Here is a 25,479-nt window from a genome sequence, read left to right as displayed (position 1 = left end):
TATCACCGAATGTCAGAACAGGCTTACGTTGGTAACCTAACGTGTTGTTGTGATGACGTAATAAAGACGCGGCGACCATGCTCGCGGCTGGCTCACAGGGGGGGAGAGACATTGACCTTTGTCATCGAGATTGCCTTGAGCCTTTAACAAATCGTATTAAATAATCTGATGACAGACTGTAAACAGAATAGCTGACATTTTAACAAACTAAATAACTCAGTTTCCTCTAATCATTAACCCATGTTTGTATAATGTAGTTAACTCCGTGTGTTGCTGCTAGCATACAGAACACCTGACGTGGAAACGTTACTCGTGGATGGGGCTACAGAGCTGCTAGAAAGACGGTCGAACCCGGTACATTCCTCCGTCTGCATGCGGTGCACTTTTGCTAAATGTTTAGACACATTGCTCGTGCTTACATGCTAAACTCTTATTGCACTTATGGTAACAAGTATTCTCCACATCGAGACGGGTAAAGTGTAACCACACATCGGAGCGCGTTCTCTCCGCCATCTCCGCAGTGCGCTCCGCTGCATGTAGCAGCTGCATGTGTGTAAACTGCCCCGCCCCCTCGCACACAGACGGGGGAGAGAGATCTCGTCTAATCGAAAATACATCATAGACGCATTTGTTGTCTTTGCATATTAGAAACGAGTTGGCGACACTAAGACTGCGATATAATGTTTTTTAGCAATAATACATGACATATATAAATGTACTGTATGCATTCAAAAGTGCTGAATAAATGTTTTATGGACCCATAATAGTGATTATTATTTAAGTTAAGTTTTGCCATAATCATGTCTATTTCCATAATCAGGTAGCTGAACAACATTGGTAAAAAATGTATACATTATATATATATATTTCTATTAATTATTTTCGGCCTTTCGGCATTCGGCCAACTGTTTCCTATTTTCGGTATCGGACAATAATTTCCCATTCGGTGCACCCCTACTATTGACCTTCATCCATTCAACCATTTCTAGAAGTTTTTCAGGAGGCACATCAGATTCTGTTGAATGATAAGTACAGAGGTCCTCAGATTCATTATAGCTGATTTCAAACATTTGGGGTTCTGGCCCCTGACTGTGTGAAAAGTTGCCAATCGGTCCAGCGGTGCCTGAGACTAGCTTTTAGAAGATGGATGGACAGAAGAGTCATGGGACCGAAAATATAATACCTTGCATTTGTCCATTCTAGCCTGGCGGGGATAATTAACATTGGTTATTAGTATTACCTGGTGTACTGGGGACGGTCTGTTCCTCCTGTTGTTCTTGGTGGCGTGGTCTTTTCAGCATTCTCATGCGCTTCCTGACGTTCCTCAAGCGCTCCTCCAGGAAACCTGTAGAAGGTTTGTGATTTCGGCCAGGTGTGTACCAAGCTCCCTGTAAAAGAGAACATTTGATTCAGCTTAAATTGGCCTGGCCTCATGTAACCATGAAGATGGTTACATGGGATTTTAAGGAGCAATCCAAAAATGTGCGTGTGACTGCGCGTTTAGAAGCGGAGCGTCTTGTCTGCTGGCTCGCAGTTTTGTTGATTTGGGCATATTTCCTGCACAGGCTACTTTGTACAGACAAAGTTAATAATAATTGTAATATCCCAGTTATAAACGACATGAATCAAGATGTGTTGCTGTATTTGAGTGGTAAAAAAATGCATTCATCATCATAATTAATTTACACTGTTTTTTGCTACTAAAATACAGCAACACATCTTTGATTCATCTCGTTTATAACTGGGATATTACAATTATTATTAACTTGGTCTTTACAAAGTAGTCTGTGCAGGAAATATGCCCAAATCAACAAAAACTGCGGGCCAGCACGCAAGACGCTCCGCTTCTAAACGCGCCCGGTAGGGTAGGACGCAGACGCTACCCGCGACCCGACCCGCATTTCTTTAGGAATAAAAAAACGACCCGCACCCGCCCGTTTTTCTCGGGTACCCGTGGGTACCCGACCCGATGCAGGACTCTGCCTCACGGTACAATATGCTAATTCTGTTGTATACAGCATCACTTGAAGACTATAATTTCAAAAACTGGATATAGCCTTCCTCTTTTTAATATATAACTAAATATTTAATAGTAACATCTCAACATTGTCTCAATAAAAATGAACTTACCTTTAAATGTCTCAATCAAGTGCTCAAGCTGCCATGCAGTCAACCTCTCTGTGACAAACGTGTCCATGGGGAAACCCTCACAAAACTAGAATACAATCAGATTAAGTACATTAGAATTTCACAAAACTGTGCAATGTCTTAACATGTATTGTAAGGTACCAAATAACAAATGTACAGTTACTATAAGGGGTCTGCCAAATCTATGTTAGATAGAAAAAAATGCTATGCTATGCTAAGCTAAACTAAGCTAAGCTAACATATGGTAACATGTGGCAGGGAACTAAATATGTAGTTCGGTGACTTCGGTCACTCACTCCTAAAAATAACTTCAATAGTTGCTAACTTTAATGATTCATTTGATTAATAAATAACTCTAGTAACCTAAACTTACCTTAATCAATGAGCTTCTTTCTCTGGCTCTTGGTCCGTGTGTGTGTGTGTGTGTGTGAAAGCGCGCACTGGAGCTGTATCCTGGGAAAGAGAGTTCGACGTATCAACGCGAAGATGGTTCCAGAATGATCAGAAGCGGGAAAATGAATAAACCAACCGCTGGGTTAAAAATAACCCAGGCAGGTGTTCAACTGCAATTGAAGCCCTAATAACCCCTTTGACCCAGCATGAACAACCCAGCAGTGTGTTTAAAGTACCCAAATAACCCATAATTATGACCCAGCCAAATCAACCCAGCAATGTGTTTAAAGAAATAACCCAGCATTTTTAAGAGTGTAAGGGTAAGGGTTTTTAAGAATAAACCGCAAGGGTCTAAAGGGAAAAAATATGAAATATAAGGTACAATATTTTAAGTAATCCTATCTACTATTCCTATATTCGAATAATGTATAAACTATTTAAAAAAATACTTTATGAAATCCTATAAATATTAAAATAAAGAACAAAATGAATAAATAAATAACTAAATAAATAACTAAATAAATAAATAACTAAATAAATAATAAATAAATGAATAAATAAATAAATAAATGAATAAATAAATAAATAAATAAATAAATAAATAAATAAATGAATAAATAAATAATTAAACAAAAGCCAGAGAGAAAAAGTGAGTTTTAAGTGTTGATTTAAAAACCCCCAGGGTCTGGGCCGACCTCACATGGAGGCATTGTCTTGGGCACTATCAACAACAGCTGATCAGCCGACCTTAAGGCTCTGCCTGGGGTGTAGCGATGGAGGAGTTCGGCTATATAGGCCGGAGCCAGCCCATTTAGAACTTTAAAAACAAATAAAAGGAGTTTAAAATCTATTCTGAACCGAACTGGAAGCCAGTGCAATGAAGCCAGAATTGGGATGATATGGTCGCGTTTGTATTCACAACCTTTATACAGGGCTACCTCATAAATGTCATATCAACAATTACTACCGAAAAGATGCTTAGATTGACACTGATATGAAATAGATATGCATGACAAATGGCAATATATTGATGATATTCATGGGTTATTGTTTTAGAATATTATAATCTTAATTTCTCTGCAGCCTTCCATGCCAGTCCTTTATTACCCACAATTATACAAAGCTGTAACACCTTTAACTATTAACTTTAACCATTAACCATATTTAACTATTTAACCACCTATTAATCTCACCTTTTTTGTACATGTTTTATTCTTACATTTCTTTCTTTCTATAATAATAATAATTATTATCATGTGTGAATTCATATCTGTCCTGTTTTGTATCCTTGTTGCTGTGTCTACTAAGACACTTGAATTTCCCTACGGTGATCAATAAGGGTTAATCTTATTTTATTACTGCCATCTTTCAAAAATAAAGGAGGCAATTTGCATAATTCCCTGTGCACTTTTTGCATTACCTATCTAATTTAGATACTTGATGCACATTTGCTTTTGCAGAAACCTGTTTGGCTGTTCGTAATGCAATGTAAGATGGTATTTGGCACCTAACATATATGTTTGAAACTGTAGAGGAAGTGCATCATTTTATAGAAGGCTCTAATTCAATAAAAGAAGATGTTAACAATGGGGTAAGCCTTTGATGATGTCCTCCAGGGACAGATCATCCGTGCTTATGCAATCAGAAAGACGGTAACTTTCAGGACAGACTGGATGTGATTAGAAGATTAACAGTTTAAAAAACAAAAAGTACAATTGCACCAGCTGGTCGCGGACATCACTTAATGACAACATGTAACATTTGTGATATTGGGCTATATAAATAAACATTGATAGATTGATTGATTGATGAAACTTAAATGTTTACTGATGGATGCAAATGTCCGTACATCTTTACCTCTGTGTCCTAATTAACTGTATAGGACTGCTTTTGTTCTAAGAAAGTGCCAAGATAAGAGCAGGATACCGTTGATTACGTCCGGGAATTGTTTATTTGGGCTTTGGACACTATTATATACACTGTGCGTTACTGTGAATGATACAGTGTTTTTTATAGTCCTCTAATCCCATTGTCCAAAGTCCGATGTTTTGTTAAATTAGTCAAGCAATTCATTATTCAATCATTTAATTTGTTCATTTATGTCATGCAACACTATAAATTACTTCCCAGTCAACACTACTGGACTGCTATAGTCATAGTGCTGTAGACGGTGACCTGACCCTCACATGAAAAGGTATTTTTGACTTTTCTTTTTAATCTTCAGGGAAACATGAATCACTGCCGTGATGTGGAGCTTCCGGAGGATTTCTGGATCCCCATCCCTCTGGAGACGAACAACATCACGTCCCTCAGCCCATTCCTGGTCCCCCAGGACCATCTAGCGAGCTCCGGCGTCTACTACGCAATGGCCCTGTACAATACATGCTTTTTATATTTATTGTGGGCACTTTCATCAATGCGCTGACAGTCACATGCACCATCCAGAACAAGAAGCTCAGGTCCCACCTGAACTACATCCTGATGAACTTGGCGGTTTCAAACCTTCTTGTATCCTGCATGGACTCCCTCACCGCATTCCTCTCCTTTGCAAACAAATATTTTATCCTCGGACCACTAGCATGCAAAATTTAAGGTTTTATTGCGACGCTTGGTGGTCAGAGAAACTTTAAAAACACATATTTAAGTTATAGAGTTTTCATGAGTTTTATAATTCATGCTGTATATCGTTCCAGGTATGGTGAGTCGGTCTCTCGCTGTGGTAGCGTTTGAAAGATGGCTGGTCATCTGCAAGCCACTTGGTCACTTTATTTTCAAGCCTGACCATGCTTTAGCTTGCTGTGCATTCACCTGGGTGTTTGCACTGATTGCTTCCGCCCCTCCCCTGCCCATTTTCGGATGCAGCAGGTAAGCATAAAAAACCAACATTTAACAACTTTAACACTTAAACATTGGGAATCTTGGACGTACACTCAATGCTCTTGTGGTTCTCTCTCTCCAGAGGGCCTGCAGTGCTCTTGTGGTCCAGACTGGTACACCACAAACAACAAATACAACAATGAATCCTAAGTCATGTTTCTCTTTGGATTCTGCTTTGCTGTGCCCTTAGCAACAATTGTCTTCTGCTACTCTCAGCTCCTCATTACACTAAAAATGGTGAGGAAAAGTTAGAAGACCGAGAACAGAATTTAAGAATATTTTTTTTCTGATGACATTTTAATGCTGCTCAGGAACTTCATTCGTCCCATGATGCCTTGAATTCTTGTTTTTTCCAATGCCTCCATGGTGAACTCCAAAAACTGAGAAAAGTTGAGGAATTTAACTAAACAGTGAATGTGCTTAAATGAGAATATCAGTTTACAAATACCAATCAACTTGTGCAATATAATCCGAGTCTCATTTATCTGTGGTAGTCTCACTACTTTTCCTACATGCAATATTTTGCTAAACTATTATATCTAATACACAGAACTTGTTTTGTTATTAGAACAAACTCGGCCCCCGATTTACTACGATTCAATAAAGTTTTGATGGTCTTGATTCTTTGTTCACCTTGGAGGCATGCAGGAAAACATATTTCCTAAGAATTCAAAGTAACACAGGGTGAGTAGTTCCTATACAAATGATCATTCCGTTATAACTGCATCTCCTGTGTGATTAAACTATCTGGTGCAAGGATCTCTAAACATGAAGAGCTCAGAAGACATGACTGTCACTTATTTTCCTCAACAGGCAGTGAAGGCCCAGGCAGAGTCTGCCTCCACCCAGAAGACCGAGTGGGAGGTGACCAGGATGGTGGTCATCATGGTGTTTGGCTTCCTGGTGTGCTGGTTGCCTTACGCCTCCTTTGCCCTCTGGGTTGTGAACAACCGTGGGCAAACCTTCGACCTGAGATTAACTTCTGTACCTTCTGTCTTTTCTAAATCCTCTGCAATCTACAACCCGGTCATCTATGTTCTCCTCAACAAGCAGGTTAGTTTGATGCATCTGTCTTATTGAAATCATATTACTTCTATGGAGTTAATGGTGTTTTTTTTTAATTGTTTTTTAAAATATTTGTATTGGTGACTCATAGAAAATACATTTGGTACATTGATAGGTTAGATTGAATAGTTCAAAGCTATAGCCATACATAGATGATCTTCACTTGAAGGCGTAAAATATTTAAACCACAATTATAACCAAAACAGACCATGTAGCCAAAATGTAAGAGTGTTGTGGTGTTTTTTTTTTTTTAAATGTGGATTTCCTTTGATGTTTCTCAGTTCCGGACATGCATGATGAAGATGCTTGGGATGGGTGGAGGTGATGATGATGAGTCGTCATCAACTACGTCAGTCACAGAAGTCTCCAAAGTTGGGCCTGCTTAATCTGAACATCACAATTTATCTGCCACAAATGACTGAACCGTAAATAATGGTAAATGTATGTGTGTCTTGGTCATATGAAAATATATAAATATGAAATGCTTCAACTCATATAAATGAGAAATAATACATATTCTGCAAAGTGGAAACATTCAAACAGAGTATGGTGTCTTTTTGTTGATGATACTGGTTTGAAGTACAGTTTCTGTTTTGTAAGGCCTTTACACACCGCAACAAGAGGCTGTAAAACAAGCTGTGTTGTTAAAGTAACTCATAGTTTACTGACATATTTTATGATGTCAAGTTCTTACAAAATCCCTAATTTTTTACCCAAAAACTGCTGCACCGGCGACCGATCATTTGTGGTCAGGTTGCTCTTACGTTGAATTATGTTGCATTTGAATTTCCGGTACCACTTTACAATAAGACTACCCTTATAAACGGTTTACGAATAGTTTGTAATTCATTTATTAATTAGGTTGTGAACACTTTATAAATCATTAATAAGCTTTTATAAGACATGAGATAAACAGGGCAACTGTGACCGGTTGCTTGCCAAATAGTGAGCCCACATTTATCTGTACTGCTAAGCCTTATATTGGCTACTGAGCTTACTTCGTCTTCTTCATCAGCCAGCATCCTTGGTATCTGTTGTTCACTGACTTGATTCTCGCTAGGTAGCCAATATAAAGCTTAGTCATCTTGCCAAATAGTGAGCCTGTATGAAAACTATTAGAACTGGTTTATATATATATAGACATTTTATTTATTGGGATAAACCCCTTGAGATGCACCATCTCGTTTTCAAGGGGGTCCCGACAATAGCAACAACTTACAGACATACATAAACAAAAAGCAAGTTACAATCATTACAATTTGAGAGACAGTCGAGCAGATCAGTTTCATCAATATCAGTTTCATCAATAATAAGTGCAGACTGTAAGGGAAACCTCTGCAGCAATGGAGAGTCAGGACTCAGAGAGACACGAGGAGAGTTGGAGCTTTGATGTAAAACACTGATGTTTATTACAAGTATCGGCCGGAGAAATTCACATCACAAGTCACAGCAGCCAGAGATTCTGACTGCACAGGTGGGTTGCCATGTCAAATCTGACCAGCCTCTCTCTCGATCGACCTTTTAACTCGTTTACAGAAAGTTAATCCACATATTGGGGGATGGTGCGTAAACACCTGGGAACACTGGAGATATCTCCAACATCTGGAGATACTCTTAGGCTCTGTGACCGATATGCCCGGTCATAAAACTGGTAATGTCAACAATAGCTCAGCAGCACATTCCTTAAGACAGATAACAGACTCAGGGTTGGTCGTAAACGTCAACACACAGAAAAGGTTAAATATCTAGGAGTAAAGACAGAATTATTCTCTAACAGTTCTACCCTTTTTATCATTTATGATAACCTTAAAACATTAGTCTAATAATAATTTGGTCGATACTTAAATCAATAGGCGTCTTCAGATTTGAGTGTGGTCTTACACAACATCAATTACATCACAAAGTAGAATAAGATCGAAACATTCAATCACAATGATTGATACAACCAATCATAATAGAAAAATCATCTCTCATCAGTGTTTAGATCATCTTTTGTCAAAAGCACAATAATGAACACACATAAAACACAGATGCATAATAGCAAAAACATCTATTTTAAAATAATATGTTTTAACAATTAACCATTAGTTAATCTCCTTTATCAAACTATAAAATCAAAGCCAGCTTGCAGTTTAAAGATTTACTTCAAGGCAATCACTAGTCAAAAGCATTTTTAAACTCATCATCATAAGAGATCCAGCTAAGGTATACAATTCACAGTTGTGATTTTGATCAATCTGTAATCTTCAAAGGATTACTTTACGTTTACTTCATTACATATTAAATCAAAAGACTATGGCATGATAACATAATTGCATTACTTCAACTATCAATCATTATGTCATTTCAAAATCTGAAGGGAAAATTAAACAATTCTCAAAATGTTTAACAATCTGAAAAGGAAAAGTTAAGCAAATATTCAAAGACTTTTGTAAAAACCTGGAAAGGAAGGATTAAACATTCTTAATACTTGAAACATAATTTTAGGTCTGTCTGTGCATGGGTAATACATTGAAGAGTGTTGTTAAGCCTGATTGCTGGACAATTAAGGATATTATTAACATTATCTGTTATAATATTAGAACTATCTTATTATTCAATACCTTATAATCTGAAAATATTAATTAATTTATTTAGTTTAGTGTGAAAGTGTAATCTGATCCGACAAAATATATTTATCACCACTATTTAACACATGTCTGTTCATTGGAAATATAAAAAAACAATCATTAATTGTACATCTGTAAACATTTGGTCATTCAATTCAAATGTTATCTTTGTACGAGAGCTGGAAGAACATGTCCTCCTGACTCGTTCTCCTCCTCTCTTTATGACACAGAGTGTCTGGTGTGTAAAGGCATCCTGATACTGTAGATTAGCACTGAGGTGCTGATTGGCTCAAACTCTTCTTCATCAGAGCGCCATATTTCAACCCCCCTCCAATTGCTCTGCTTTTGTGTGGCTCATTCAGTGAGCACTGTAGTTGATCCCCCAGTGAAATGGAGGCTCATCTGCCTGCATTCCTTCTGCTATCTGCTTGAGAGCAATGCAACTGCGTATTCCAAGTGGCGCATCCAGGTGTCCCCCGTGATGGGAGAGGTTAGGAAGACATCAAACTGCTCCAAGAAACATGGAACCTTGTATTATAGAAGCCTCTGAAGCCCTCGCTCATCCTGCAGGGTTGTCTGCTTGAGCCCACCGAGCAGAAAGATGAAGAGAAGAACCCCCTCTCAACAGAATGGTGAAGTGAAGCATCCCATCTCATCAGAAAGTTGAAGATTAGAATCCTCTCATCTCGAACGACCTTGTGCTTCCTTGCCCGTGGCTGGGGTGCTCTCTGCAGCCAGAGAGTGTGACCCTCTCTCTCTGACCCTTGGCCTTGAGAGCTGTCCTAGTTATTGGGTTAACACTTGATAGGGATGTTTTCCTGAGTGCAGACAACTCAAGGTAATGGATTAGCACATTATCATATAATTACAAAAATAGGATAGGCCCCTCAGAATTATTTGGGAGCCTTCCTGACACAGGTTTGTGTTAGTCATTTAACATGCAAGAATCATATACTCATCAGTCCATAGTAGAGAAATGTTATTGTAAGTTAAAGGCGAGCTAGTCCCTGTGGATATATGTGCAAATATCTCTCTCTCTTTCTCTCTCTCTCTCTCTCTCTCTCTCTCATCTCTCTCTCTCTGTCTCTCTCTCTCTCTCTTCTTCTCTCTCTCTCTCTCTCTCTCTCTCTCGTCTCTCTCTCTCTCTCTCTCTTTCTCTTTTATATCTCTTCTTCCTCTTCTCCTCTCTATCTTCTCTTTCTCTCTTCCTCATCTCCCTATTTTCTCACTTCCCCATCTCTCTCTTTTCTCACTTTCTCATCTCTCTCTTTTCTCACTTCCCCATCTCTCTCTTTTCTCACTTTTTTTTTTTATCACCTGTGTGCAGCTTACAAAAAACAATTGTGAGAAACATATATTATGCAGGAAATGTATACCTTTGTTGAAAAACAAAGTATATCAGATTTGGGAGGAAAAGCTTCATCCCCTTAACATCTGAGTAACTACTGAAGGCATAGCATGAATGATAGTGGGTGTCTGAGGGTGTCATTACCGAGAAATGTCAAACAAATTCAAAACCGCTTGTATTATTATTCTCTAACACAGACCAGTTGAAAGTTAGATGATAATGCATGTTACCCAATGATGCAAGAGATCTAATAGCAGCAGGTAAAGTATTACAGTCTGTTGGGGCTTTGAACATGAACGCTCTTCTGCCAATAGATTTTTTTGCAGAGGGGACAGAGAAATAAATCTGGACGGAGTGTCTAACTTGAGATTTGGCGAGAAGGGTACAAAATACTGCTTTAAATAAGGGGGATAGTTAAGATAAATGCATTTAAATATCAGCTGAAGCCAATGCGTGTGTCTTCTTACATTTAATGAAGGCCATTTAAGTTGGTTATACATTGTGCAGTGATGTGTACGAAAAGGACAACCAAGAACACATCTGCATAGTCTTGGCTATGTTGAGTGGAGCAAGATCTGATTTATGTGCATTTTGGTAGACAACATCAATAATCGGAAGAATAAGTTGAGAAACAATTCTCTTTCGGACACTGAGCGTAAAACAATTGCGAGAGCGGTGCAAGACATCCATCCATCCATCTTCTCCCGCTTATCCGTGGTCGGGTCGCCGGGGGTAGCAGTTCCAGCAGAGAGCCCCAAACTCTCCTTTCCCTGGCGACATCAACCAGCTCTGACTGGGGGATCCCAAGGCGCTCCCAGGCCAGTGAAGAGATATAATCCCTCCACCTGGTCCTAGGTCTACCCCTTGGTCTCTTCCCAGCTGGACGTGCCTGGAACACCTCCCTAAGGCGCCCAGGTGGCATCCTAACTACCCAGCTAGCGGGGAACGTTCTCACAACTTTGGCTAACGTTACCTATTGGTTCTAATAAGGTTTTAAAGAAACGTTTTAATCTGATGTTCAAAGAACCTTTTTAGGATGTTTATTTTTTCAAATAATGTTCCTATAAGGTTTAAGGTTAACTATTGGCACGTTTCCACTGCAGCGGGTAGCTCGCTTTAAACGTGCCGAGCCGTGCGGGGCCCATTTTTGGTTGCGTTTCCACTTGGCCTAGTTTTGGCCCGGGGCTACTTTTTCACCTTTTTTTTGGCCCGACTAAATCGTGGTTCTAGGGCCAGGAACAACCAGGCTGAGTCGGGCTGAGTATGCTAAACTAGAGAGAGAATCGCTGGCAAGGGGGCTACAACTACAACAAGATGAACATATTTGACCGTGATTTAATTGTAATACACGTTTCAAAATTATGCCGAACACAACATACTGATACCGGTTAGTAAAAACCATGAATTAATGCTTTGACAAGTCTGCAGACAGACGGCAGGCGAAAAAACCCTTTAAAAATGCGTGCTTTCTAAATGGAGCTTGGCTATGCTAACGTTATATATGCTCCGACCGTCCACACTCACAACAACGGCCTATACAGACATAAATAAACCAGCGACTGTATTCGCCATGACACAGGCAGTCTGTGGTTTGTACTTGTTTAACTTTTGTCTAGTTTCTGAACAGATATGAAGAGCTGTGAGCTCTGAGGGCTAAGAGCTAACGGCTGTGTTGTTTTTTGGGGCGCTCATTGAAGATGACGTCACGGCTCCGCCTACACTGCGTTACTATAGTAACTACCCCAGTTCCTAAACTGTAATGGAAGCGCAGCATTAAAGTGAGCCGGGCCTAATAAGGCCTAACCAAACCGAGCGAGGCCGAGCGAGGCCTGCAGTGGAAACGCGCCATAAGACATAACGTTTTAACTGCAACATTCAGAGGATGTTTTGAGGATGTTATTGAGGCCTGAGATGACAGAAAGTTTATTTATAAAACGTTCCTTTAATGTGATATGTTAACAAAGGTGGAACGTTTTCCTTGCAACATTCTAAGGATGTGTTTTGGACGTTGTTGGGTAACACATTAAAGATGTTCTTTATAAAACGTTCCCTCAATGTTACATGATAACAAATGAAGGACATTTTCAATGCAACATTCTGAAAATGTTTTCAGGATTTTATTGAGGCCTGAGATGACAGAAAGTGTTTTATAAAATGTGCCTTCAATGTGATATGTTAACAAAGGTGGAACGTTTTGCCTGCAACATTCTAAGGATGTGTTTTGGCCGTTGTTGGGGTAACACATTAAACGTGTTCTTTATAAACGGTCCCTCAATGTTACATGATAACCAAAGAAGAACATTTTGAAAGCAACATTTGGATAATGTTTTCAGGAGGTTATTATTTTTTTATAAAATGTTCCTGTGTTGCGAAATATGAACAGGGTCATGGTCAACGTCAGATTTATTTGTGGTGCGCTTTAAAAAACAAACTTGCTGCATTTGTTTGAAAAGGATGTTTAAAAGAAATCTGATGTCACCACATTTTCATGACATTGCACATTTGCGTAGGCATGTCTGAGTTCCCAGCTAGACATTGTTGGTTCTAAAAACATTCTGAGAATGTTACCATTCATTGCTCAAGGAATGGTTTCATCGAGAAGTTTTATTTTGGTTTCTAGAATGTACTTCTGAAAGGTAGGATAACGTTCTCTAAAGACATTCTTAAAATGTTGATAACATTGTTATGTTCGAACATTATAAGTGTTTTTGTTGTTTATGCACATATCTCTATGGTCATATGGATCGAATAACACTTAGAAAACCAAAGACAGACATATAGAAGAATGGACCGACTATCACTGCCCGTCCCTGAAACCCCTGTTAGTGGGTTAGAGCCCCCCCCCCACCTGCCTGCTGGTCTGCTCTACACGGCTGGGAGCAATCTCCAATCAACCACACCTGCAACCTGCTCATCAGCCACACTATGAAAGCCTGCAGCCTGCACTCATTCCCTGCCGGATTGTTGCCGTGAACGGTTTGTTGCGTGCCGCTCTACCTTTTTACCAGCATATTCTTTGACAACTTTGCCTGCTTTTGCCTCACACTCATTGTTATGTCTCTCCCAGGAGGAATCCAAGGCCTTCCACACTCCCAAGACCAGCCAGGCCTCTCCACACAGGAACAACTGTTTCCCACTGCTGCCATAACCAACCTCCACTCCCAGCTCCCCTTTTCTAATAAACAAATGTTGCTTTCACCAGCTGATTCCGAGTCATCCTTTCACTTGTGTTAATAGTCAAATTCCAATAGTTAAGTAAACTCAAAATCATCCTGATGACCACAGTGGGCAGTGCACTTACCCAGGAATTTTGAGTTGAACAATTACAGGAATATTATGTCTTTATGTTCTAATAATGTAAACATATTTTAGTAAATTGTTACCACAGTACATTTGCATACTTTTTTAAACATAAAGCATGTTAGCCTTCTCTAAAATAATAACATTCTGGCAACATAAAAAATCTAACTTGCAGCTGAAAACGTTTTAAGAACAGTAGGGCATAATGTTCTAACAATGTTAGCAAAAACATTTTAAGAATGTTTTTAGAGAACGTTATCCTACCTTTCAGAAGAACGTTCTGGAAACCAAAAGAAAACTTCCCGCTGAAAACCTTCCTAGAACAATGACTGTAACATTCTCAGAATGTTTTTAGAACCAAACATTTCTAGCTGGGTCCCTGCTTCCCCCTCCTGAGGTGTCGGACAGTTTTCCAGAACAACTTTGGTGCCGCCCGAAAGTTCTTTTCTATGTCTTCTCCAAACTTCTCCCACACCCGCTGCTTTGCTTTGCCTCGGCCACGGCTGCTGCCCTTTGGGCCTGTCGGTATTGAGTATTGAGATAATGTGACAGTTGATTATAAATAATTGTCTCCAGAACTTTGGAAATAGAACAGATTATAGAGATTGGTCTATAATTATTTGTATCAAATCACCACCTTTATAGAGTGGAGTGATGCGTGCACATTTCCAAATAGCCGGCATCTCACAGGTAGACAAAGACAGGTTGAACAAATCAGCAAATGGGTACATGAGAATATGGGACGTTAATTTTATGAACCTGTTTTCTATACCATCGAGTCCTGCACTGCCATCCACTTTTAATTCTGTGATAGCATTATACACTTCGTGTGGTTGTGGTAGAATCTTCTTAAAAGAAAAATAACTGTTGAGTATGAGTAACCATTAGAAATACCAGTCGACAGATAGTAGTGTGGAAAATACATTAGCGAAATGCTGATTAGATATTTGGGCAATGGATAATGGGTCATGAATTATTGTATCAGCAGTTCTTATTTTATTAATAGAATGTTTACCTGATTTATTTTAAATAGATTTAATGTTTGTCCAAAATTGCTTGTGATTCTTAAAGTCCGATGTGAGAGATTCTTTATAGTAGTTGGATTTAGCATTTCGGGTTTTGGTTTTACTCAGATTTCGAAGATGCCTGTATACTTCCCAATCGGCTATAGTTCTTGAATGACGATATATCGACCATGCTTTATCCCTTTCCCTAAAGAGACTGATGAGTTCAGAATTGATCCAAGGGAGATGTTGACATACTTTTTATTATTTTTTTTTTTTTATTTATTTATAGAAGGACCATGCATACAAAAACATTAATCTCAGCAAAGAGAAGAGATGCAATATGCCAGATTATAGCTAATAGCTAATTTCCATCTGTGGTCCTCAGACAGGTTCATAACAATCAATAAACAAATAATAACATTGCATGATCTCTATCAGTCAAACAATTTTAAAACCTGATTTAAGTACAGCTCAATTGACCTTAACCGTTCTCACAGGTGCATGTTTGTTCATGACATCAGTGAGCTCTTTATGCAGAAAATCCCAAGCATCTTGTACAAAAGGTATTAGTTGAAATCTGTCCCAATTAAGGGCAACAACATCATTAATAAATAAATCAACATTCAATTTTTTATATTGTCTGATTTTGACTAGTTTTGGAGGTAGTTTAATTAATTAGATTTTCCATACGCAATAAACAATTGAATGATCGCTGAAGCAATCCGACATGACACCAGCTTTTAAGATTCTGCCAGGGTGTGACACCAGAATCCAGTCAAGCAGAGATTGGGTTCTCAGAGTGATACGAGTTGGCTCATTAATTAGCTGTTTAACATTTAGACTACTGAAACGTTTTTTTTCTCTATCAGATGATTTATCAACCAATTTTTGTTGAAATCATCAAGCAAGATTATTTCATTTCCGTAGGAAATGGAGTTGATAGTGTCAATGATGTGGTTAAAAGACTCTGCAGGTGAAGAAGGTGGCCTATAGATGCTACCAATAGTTAAGCATTTATTTTCATGAAAAATAATTTTAAGAAAAATGCATTCAAAATGTAGAGGCTCTATAGAAGTAGCAATTAGCTCAGTCACAAGGTCAGAAGAAACATAAATAGCCACACCTCCACCCCTGCTGCATCTATCAGATCTGTAAAGCAAATCATTTGTGATTTGTAGTTCACTATCGGAAATGTTACTATTAAGCCAAGTTTCAGAGAGTGTTATGATTTTAGGTTTATGTAGAACAACCCATATCCGAAGTAAATCAATTTTGGGCAATAGACTCCTGATATTCAAATGAATGATTTTTATACCCTTTAATTCATCCAGTCTGGAAATAATAGCAAATAATGTTCCTGTCACTTGTTACGCATACATGTGATTCATGATTTTAAAGATTGCTAGATTCAACCATTAATGTAAAACAGACATACAAAACATATAAATGGTTCTTAATGATTAATAAAGTGTGTACAACCTAATTCATAACCTAATTATAAACCCTTTATGAATCCTTTATAAGGGTAGTCTTTCTTATTGTAAAGTGGTACCGAATTTCCCTTTGCAATTCAAAAATAAACAATATTTTTTTGGTTAATTACTAATTCATCCCCTGGTCTCTTTTATATCACACCCGATACAATGATTACATGTTACACATGTTACTTGTTAGACGCTTTTTATCCAAAGCGTCTTACATACTCAATACTGTGAGCAATCCCCACAGGAGCAATTTGGGGTGAAGTGTCTCAGGGACACAACGACATGCTGACTGCAGCGGGGTTTGAGCCTGTGACCCCCTGATCCGAACACCAACGCACAAGTTCCTTGCGCCACAGCCTCCCTGATGATGCACCAATGTCTAATCAAGGATAATTGGATTGACAAAGCTACATTGAGTATCTTTGCGATTACACTAAGTTCTCAACGTCTCGTACACTCTTTAAGCTCAGAGATGGAGGCAATGTTACAAAAATAGAGGATTAAAAGGGTTTAAGAGGCATGCAATCGCTAGTTAATGGTCTTTGGAATCAGATTAGCAGGCACATACCTACGGCAGTCTTCCTTAAGAAAGTGGGATTAAATTTTAATCGGTTTTTCATGTTAAGAACTAGCTTGCAAGCGTATATCTACACAGGTGCACACATTTACATGCTTGTGTGTGTTCCTTGACTGAGATACCTGTAAATTGTGTTCCTACAAAAAGTGAATCTTTTCAATTCAACTTCTTAGCTCCAAATAGCACTCATATTCATAATTTAGATCAGTGTCTTGCTTACCAAAAACAACTTTCAAAGGTTTACTGTATCACATGCAGTTAGATAAGCACCAATATACGATTTTCAATTCTTTACACATGCTTTATATCCCTTTTTTTGTATGTTCCAATGGCAAAAACCCTACTATAAAATTTTCAAAGATGTCTTTCTACTTTTTGCATAAGTTATCCTCAACCCCTCAAATATCCAGGTTGTATCCTCTTTGGCAGTACAGCAAAAAGGGCAAACCACTAAATGAATTACACTGATTAAAGCCTACCCTAATATATGATTCAATTATAGTATCATTAACCATTAATGGGGATGAGTAGCTTCCTGGGAACCTTTATAAAAGTCCCTCCTCTACAAGAGATTAGTAAGAGGCGTTAGGGACGCAGACCACAAAGCATTCATGTCTGCCTCTTAAAACTTTTACTCTTGTTATATGATATATATGATCTAGGCAAAGCAACAACAAGGAGAACACTTTCGGTATAACAATTGTTTTAATATATATAAATAGATTAAATGAGAGGATCTCGGGCCATGGAGCTACCAGAAGACTTCTGGATACCTGTTCCCCTGGACACCAACAACATCACGGCATTGAGTCCTTTCCTGGTTCCACAGGACCACCTGGGGGACGTGTCCCTCTTCTATGGCATGGCAGGATTCATGTTCTTCATATTTATCTTTGGCACTGCCATTAACGTCCTCACCATTGCCACCACTATCCAATACAAGAAGCTCCGATCCCACCTTAACTACATCCTGGTGAACTTGGCTGTGGCAAACCTCCTTGTGGCCGGCGCGGGCTCCTTCACTGCGTTCGTCTCATTTTCAGCCAGATATTTCGTCTTTGGAACACTAGGATGCAAGGTTGAAGGTTTTTTGGCAACGATTGGAGGTAAGATTCAAGTTGTAGTTTCGAAACAATATACTTCATTAAGCCCTTTTTTATTCCTGAACTTCATTAAAATGGTTTCAAAAAGGTTTTTTAATGTCTGTCATTGTCATTCCAGGTATGGTGAGCCTGTGGTCTCTCGCTGTGGTAGCGCTTGAAAGATGGCTGGTCATCTGCAAGCCACTTGGTCAGTTTATTTTCAAGCCTGACCATGCTTTAGCTTGCTGTGCATTAACCTGGGTGTTTGCACTGATGGCTGCACTTCCTCCACTTTTCGGCTGGAGCAGGTAAGTAACTAAAACCAACATATTAAACTGAAACTCACTTCAACACTTGGAATCTTGGAGTTCACTCAATGCTCTTGTGATTATCTCTCTCCAGGTACATCCCAGAAGGCCTGCAGTGCTCCTGTGGTCCAGACTGGTACACCACAAACAACAAATACAACAATGAATCCTACGTCATGTTTCTCTTCGGATTCTGCTTTACTGTGCCCTTCACCACCATCGTCTTCTGCTACTCTCAGCTCCTCATTACGCTGAAAATGGTAAGGAAAACAAATGTTTCCAAATGAGATCTTATCAAAGCCGAAGTCTATCAGTAAAAATCATCTGGCTGTCTTTATGAGATATTAGTAAATTATCTTGTTGAATCATCTCAGACTTTTGATAATGTGGATCTTAAAATATTGACCTATACTGATAAGCAAAAACTTCTCAATATAGGTCTGTCAGAACAAGCTGCTGGTTTGATAAGTATTATACTTCTAGCCCCCTTAGTGTCTCTTTGGGTGTTCCCTATGGGATCCTCCTGGGACCACTAGTATTCATTAAACATGTTTTCAATGTAAACGTCCACTTTTGCCAACAATATTTGCAAGTTAAACTTTTTGTACGTACCCTGTGTGATGTAAAATGTGTTATATATCTTTCCAAAAAAAGAAAACCTAGTGTTTTCATTGCCAAATGTAATTGAAATTGAGTCTGTAGTCAACAAAAATCATTTAAACTTTGCATCCAGAAACTGGTGAAAACAAGTCTTGCTCTTCTTGTAAGGCCAAAATACTTCTTGCTGCCACCTTTAGGTCTGAGCTACAATAATTTCGCAATGCCTTCACATGCTGGATACCGTCTCCCGCGGAACACTGAGACTTGTTAAACATTTTAAACTCATCATTGTTCCTTGTATGCTTGTCCACTCGTACACTTAAATATTGGAACTTTCTTATAAGACTATCCTCTGTCTTCACCAACATCACTTCAACAAAGTATGGGAAGTTATCTAGACTATCTGTCTCTAAAGCCGGGACTGACTTTGGTAAGAAGACATTAACTATGGTGTTCCCTGTGTTTGGAATCAATAATAAAATCACCCAAATGATTGGAAGCTGGTCCCTTCAGAGGCATTAAAGAGGATTTGAGTTGACTGATTGGTCTCTTATTATATGTTGATGATTGTTTTTTTGACATTTTATTGGTGTGTAATTTATGTTTACATTTATTTCAAAATGATATGTTTTTTTTACTTTTTTACTTTTTACATTTTTTAAAATGTGTAATCTCAACGATCTTAATTTTAAGAATTATTTAGTAAAAGTTTATCCTTCTGATGCTGATGCTTGCTTATTGCTGGTTATACTACTGGCTTAATAAAAAGTATTTAACCCAAATCACCTCTCTTTTCCACCACAGGCAGTGAAGGCCCAGGCAGAGTCTGCCTCCACCCAGAAGGCGGAGCGGGAGGTGACCAAGATGGTGGTCATCATGGTGTTGGGCTTCCTGGTGTGCTGGTTGCCTTACGCCTCCTTTGCTCTCTGGGTTGTGAACAACCGTGGGCAAACCTTCGATCTAAGATTGGCGACCATACCTTCCTGTCTCTCGAAGGCCTCTACAGTCTACAACCCTTTCATCTATGTTGTCTTCAATAAACAGGTCTGTTAAATGTTGTGATGCACAACAAATTCAAAATCTATTTTCAAGTGCTAAAATAGTCTTTGTCCATAATCTTCTGTTTCTTACTGAGTCATAAGGTTTATTTCACTTAGCCTTTAGAAGACCATACAATTACTTCCTTGCAGAAGTTTTAAGCCAACGTTTTGTTGTATTGATTGGTGCACAAGATTCAAGGCTTTATTGTCATGTGCATATTAGCTAAACTTAAGTCACAGGCTCCTCGACAACTCGTTACAGCAGCATTTTTCCATACATTTCAGAATCAGGATACCTTTATCCGCCCCACAGTGGGGACATTTACATTTGTTACAGCAAGAGAACATGTTAAATGTGTGGAAATATCCTGATAGAAGTTAAAAGAAAAAGGACTAAATCCCACTGAGAACGGTGCATTTTGCAGTTTATGGTGCAGTGCCTTTTTTGAGACCAACACTTGGGATCGCCAAAGTATTTCCTTTGTTATTTCACATGTTCCTTTACATTCCCTCGTTACACGTGTTCACAAGAAACCATTTCCATCTGAACTTCAATTATCTGTTTTCATTTCTCCTACAGTTTCGTGCATGCATGATGGAGATGATGGGTATGGGTAGTGGAAGTGACGAAGAAAGCTCAACATCAAAATCAGTGACTGAAGTCTCCAAAGTTGGTCCTGCTTAGACTGAACATCGGACTATAACCACTATACTGATTTTGAATTGTAAATAAGAATAGCCTACATGTAAAAGTGTTTTGTCAAATGAATAAATATGGGATGGGAGGCGCATGGCGCAGTGGGTTGTGCGTTGGTGTTCGGAACAGGTTCCCTGTGTCCCTGGGCAAGGCACTTCACCCCAAATTGTCCTGTGGGGATTTTCCACAGTATTGAGTATGTAAGTCGCTTTGGATAAAAGCGTCTAACAAGTAACATGGGATGTTGCTATTCAAGTAAGACACATTAATAAATAATCGACTATACTATGATGATGGCATTCCCTTGTTTGAATGATTGACATATATTATTTCCTCATTTGGGTATTGTGTTGTTAACCCTTAGATGCACGAGTGATTGGACCCTACACTCTTCCATAATTGGGTCCAAAATTACCCCTGTTAGAATAATGTGTTTTTATGCAATATTTGTCATTTTGGTTAAGAAAAATCACTTGTATAATATTTATTATATTTTGGTCCACACATATTTTATTTTTCACTATTTAAATTTTTTTTTTTTTTGTTGAACATTTTGGAAAAAAAAGTTTTGAACATATTAATAATTGAAAGCAGAAAATGACCAGGTGGAAACACACACACACACACACACACACACACACACATACACACACACACACACACACACACACACACACACACACACACACACACACACACACACACACACACACACACACACACACACACACACACACACACACACACACACACACACACACACATATAAATTTGATGACATCAAATATTTTCTGAGGTAAACATTTTTGATAATCAGACCGAAAAGACCGATCTCACTTCATCTCCCTCCACAAACACTCCTCTGGCACAGCCTCAGTCACCCAAGGCCACCCCAGGGATCAGTACTCGGCCCCCTCCTCTTCATCATCTACAATTCTACATCAAATACTTATTTTACCACCTCCACAAAATTGCAAAGATCCAACCCACTCTTACATGCCCTGCAGCTGAAAGACTTACCTTAATTTCCTCCCGCCTTGACTACTGTAACTCACTTCTCTACTCCATCAGCTCAACCTCCCTCAAAACTCAAAATTTTACAAAATGTAGCCTCCCGACTCCTCACACACACCAGATCATGGCACCACATCACACCAGTCCTCAAAGACCTTCATTGGCTTCCTATCTCCTAACGCAGGGGTGTCAAACTCAAATACACAGTGGGCCAACATTTAAAAATGGGTACTAGTCGAGGGCCGGACTGGTTCAATGTTTGTTGCAAAACGTATTGAAATGAACTTATTGCACATATTAAACCTGGAACTAACAAAGCTTAAATAATTGCATATAAAAACAACATTAAACATTAAATAATCAGTTGCATTCATTTCTTATGGCTCTATCTGCATTTTTTGCGGAGACATTTCTTATGATTACATTTTCCCACAGGCCAACAACAGCTTCAAAAAAACTATTTCCCTCAACAACAAAAAAAACATGCCCTGTTGTCGTGAGAGAGAAAGTGCAAAAGGAAACTCTCAGTGTGCTGCTGTGATGCTAGCTCAAGCCAGATACTTGGCATCTCATCTTGGGTGCAAGTTCATCAATGTTTGGGCTCAGGCTCTGAGCTGAGGAAACCCTCAGGATTGAGTGAAGGTGTGCGTGCAATATACCGGCGGGCCAGATCTAATAGTAATTAAAAATTATCCTGCGGGCCGAAATTAAATCCACCAAGGGCTGAGTTGACACATGTGTCCTAACGCATTAACTACAAAATACTGGCCCTCATCTACAAAGCCATCCACCATCTGCCCCCCCCCCCATCTCACTGATCTTCTCCCCAATCTACCAAACCCTACGGTCCCTCAGAACCACCTCAGCCGGTCTCCTGTCCACCTCCAAGTCCAAACTAGGCAGCTTTGGGGACAGAGCCTTTTCACTGGCAGCTCCCAGGATCTGGAATTCCCTCCCCCAAGATCTCCGCTATTCTGTAAAATAATCTTCCTGATAGGTGTCACTTCATTTTTGACCCACTTATGGAAGCCAGGGTAGTAATACAAAAACCAAAAATTCTGAAAATGTAAATAAAAAATTTGAATGGCATGATATCGAAAACATGTTTTTTGAGGAATAGCTGGAATATGAAATTATAAAACATTTTAATTACAAAGATACTTCAAGAAAACCACCTCACCGGGTCAAAAAACTGGGACATGTCAGATAAAAAAATGATGCAAGTCTTTTGTTTATTATTAATTATTTCAACTCCCATTAAAATATTATTCCCAAAATACATACTGAAATCTAGTTCAATGGGTCTTTGCATCACCACCGTCAGGCGTCTAACGTTCGGGCATTTCAGTAGTCTCATTTAGTCACTTGTTTGCAACCGCTGTATTTTATTTTACACACATAAGCTCAATTGGACATTCACGAGTGGGTTCAACTGATCTATGTATCTCAGAGTCCCCATGTTTACTCTAGCATGGGAAGAAACGATATGGGTTGTTTATCAGTTAGTGCAGCGTCAGAGCGTCAGTCTGGAGTTTCATCACGAAATATGAATCTGTCAGTAGCTTCAAAGAGCATCAAGCTAGATTAAAATAGCTTCATAAGAAAGAAGATCACAGGTGTGCATAGCTGAGTAAATAATTCTTATTTTTTAACAGAGGTGGAAGAAGTACTCAGTATTTTAAAATTGTATTGAAGTACAGCACTTGAGTAAATGTGCTTAGTGACTTTACAACTCTGTTTGTTTTACATGCAGGGGCCCAGGTTACAAGGGTGTCTTTGGCTATGCTCAGTCACTTTTAATTTTACATTATCTCTATGTTAAATCTCTTATAATATTTTTCATTTTTGCAATGCTGTAGCTCATTAATGCTCCTTTGCTCACAGTTCCCCACCAGCAACACAATCAACATGCCATTCTGCTTTAGTGGTTTACTCTGATGGCTTACTTATGATGATGATTTAACAAAGATATAATGTACTTTTAAAGTGGCTTTGAGAATATCTGAAGACAGATGATGTTGCCCCCAGGTGGCCCCCCACATTTAACACCAATGCTTAGACCTCCAGGCCACATGACAAACTCTCCGTATGTACGCCGTAATAGTATCTGTTACTGTGATGTCTTTTTGATCGAATGTGTACCTTTAAGAACACAATGAGCCCATCTTTTACGCAATGCTGCTGGCCACGATGTTTTGCTTGGGTAGCCTTGTATTCTGTCGATACGACTATTAAATGTGTATGTGTCTATAACAACATTTTTTAGTTGCTATAATATTTTCTTTCACTTCCTTTGACAAGTCCAACTTTTATTTAGAAGCCTTACATAGCAAAGAGGAACACAGTGACAGAGCGCTTCTCTCTTTGAGTGATCAACACATGCTAAATACATATTTTAAAAGCTTGAAGCACCGGGAATTCCCACGTGGACCCCCATCCAAGTATTAACCCAGCCTGATCCTGCTTATCTTCAAACCCCATTGTTGTTTAATCCATCTTGTGTCTTCCTCCATCTTTGGTTCACACATCAGTTAATGTATTAGTTTTTTTAAGTCTGAAAAACAAAATACTATATGGCTGATTATTAAGCTTCGAAACTGTGGAGTATGTCTGGGTGTGTTTGGCGCAAGAAGGACACTTCACTTCAGAGCCCTCGAATATATAAACGTTTATTAACATAAAAAACTCAGTATAACTGCTTCTTCAGAGATATTGTGACAAAATATTGACAGGCCTTGATCCTTGAACGTCTCCATCTTTAGTTCCCAGTTCAGTGACTGTAATCAGTTTTGTATTTTTGGATGTATAACCGCCCCCTTTTGCAATTGTTATGATTTCCATCTTGGTGGCTTTGGCTCATCTAAATGGATGTCTGCCAATCTGAAGGTCAATTGTTCGAGTCCCATTGGAATTGGTATTTTAAACTATTCAGCTATAACGCACGGAAAACACTTAGAACACCTAAAACGTGTTGAAATAGTGGCACAACGAGCTTCAACCTTATTTATTTCAAATCAAGCCAATATGTCCTTTACTGCCACCAAAACCACTGTATTCCACGACTGATCCGAGATGGGGTCTTACCAAATATTGACTCGGCCATGCATGGTAAGATCGTACCTAACAAGTGCACATGCAAGCACACCGTCTATAGCAGATTAACAATGAGAATGGATTGTTCCCAATCCACAATTTTTGGGTTATGGGCTATGTATGAAATAAAATAAAAACACATAGCAGATTGTCATCTCTGATCGTATAAGTAGGTCCCATTTTAGCCCTAACCCTAACAAACGTAGAAACCTGGAACCTGGAAACCTGGAAAGGAAGAGTCAGAAGATCAGTGGTTTGAGCATGGTTAAATCTTAACTGGGTTGGAAAAATTGTGGCCCAATTCCAAACCACACCCTAATCAGACACACTTGTAGCTTAACAATATAAATATATTTTCCCTCACCAACAAATGACTTACATGATGTAAATAACACAGAAGAAGCAAAAATGTTGACGAACAGAATTGTATTATTTTTACCGATAAGGAGTTATAAGCAAGGTCCAAACATTTTCTTCCAGCTCACTGTAGATATTTTGAAACTTAATATGTTATATTTAGATTTAGTTTCAGAACATCAGCAGTGAGCTAAAGGGAGAATTCAGAGAATAATTCAGAGAGACAATTACATTATATGAAGGTTACAGAAAATGATTTCTATTACATATACCTACACTACTAGAAATGTCAAAACATCACTTGCTCCAAAGTGATGAGATCATTTTCTTCTGTTGGACATTATACAAGTTCTCTATTTAATATTGGATAATAAAAAGATAAAAGAAGAATGCCTTTTTTCCACAGTTGGTATTTTTTGGTATTCAAAACTTGAAAAAGGCACACAATGAAGGCCTTGTACTGAAATATGTTGTTTTATA

The 25,479-nt window shown here is 38.7% G+C and overlaps 1 protein-coding gene and 1 pseudogene across 1 annotated transcript; both read left to right on the top strand.

The window, feature by feature from the left end:
• The first annotated feature begins 4,765 nt into the window (after nucleotides 1-4,765).
• On the top strand, nucleotides 4,766-6,869 carry LOC117543779 (annotated as a pseudogene).
• Nucleotides 6,870-17,532: 10,663 nt separating this feature from the next.
• On the top strand, nucleotides 17,533-20,523 carry opn1sw2 (opsin 1 (cone pigments), short-wave-sensitive 2). The gene is made up of 5 exons (XM_034212334.1): nucleotides 17,533-17,914; nucleotides 18,030-18,198; nucleotides 18,293-18,458; nucleotides 19,603-19,842; nucleotides 20,419-20,523. The coding sequence occupies exons 1-5, from the start codon at nucleotides 17,536-17,538 to the stop codon at nucleotides 20,521-20,523; spliced, it is 1,059 nt and encodes a 352-aa protein (XP_034068225.1). The 5' UTR covers nucleotides 17,533-17,535.
• Nucleotides 20,524-25,479: the final 4,956 nt, after the last annotated feature.

This window comes from Gymnodraco acuticeps, unplaced genomic scaffold (assembly GCF_902827175.1).
Source record: "Gymnodraco acuticeps unplaced genomic scaffold, fGymAcu1.1, whole genome shotgun sequence".
NCBI lineage: Eukaryota > Metazoa > Chordata > Actinopteri > Perciformes > Bathydraconidae > Gymnodraco > Gymnodraco acuticeps.
The sequence above is the reverse complement of the archived record's forward strand: the minus strand, read 5'-3'. Positions and strand labels throughout refer to the sequence as shown.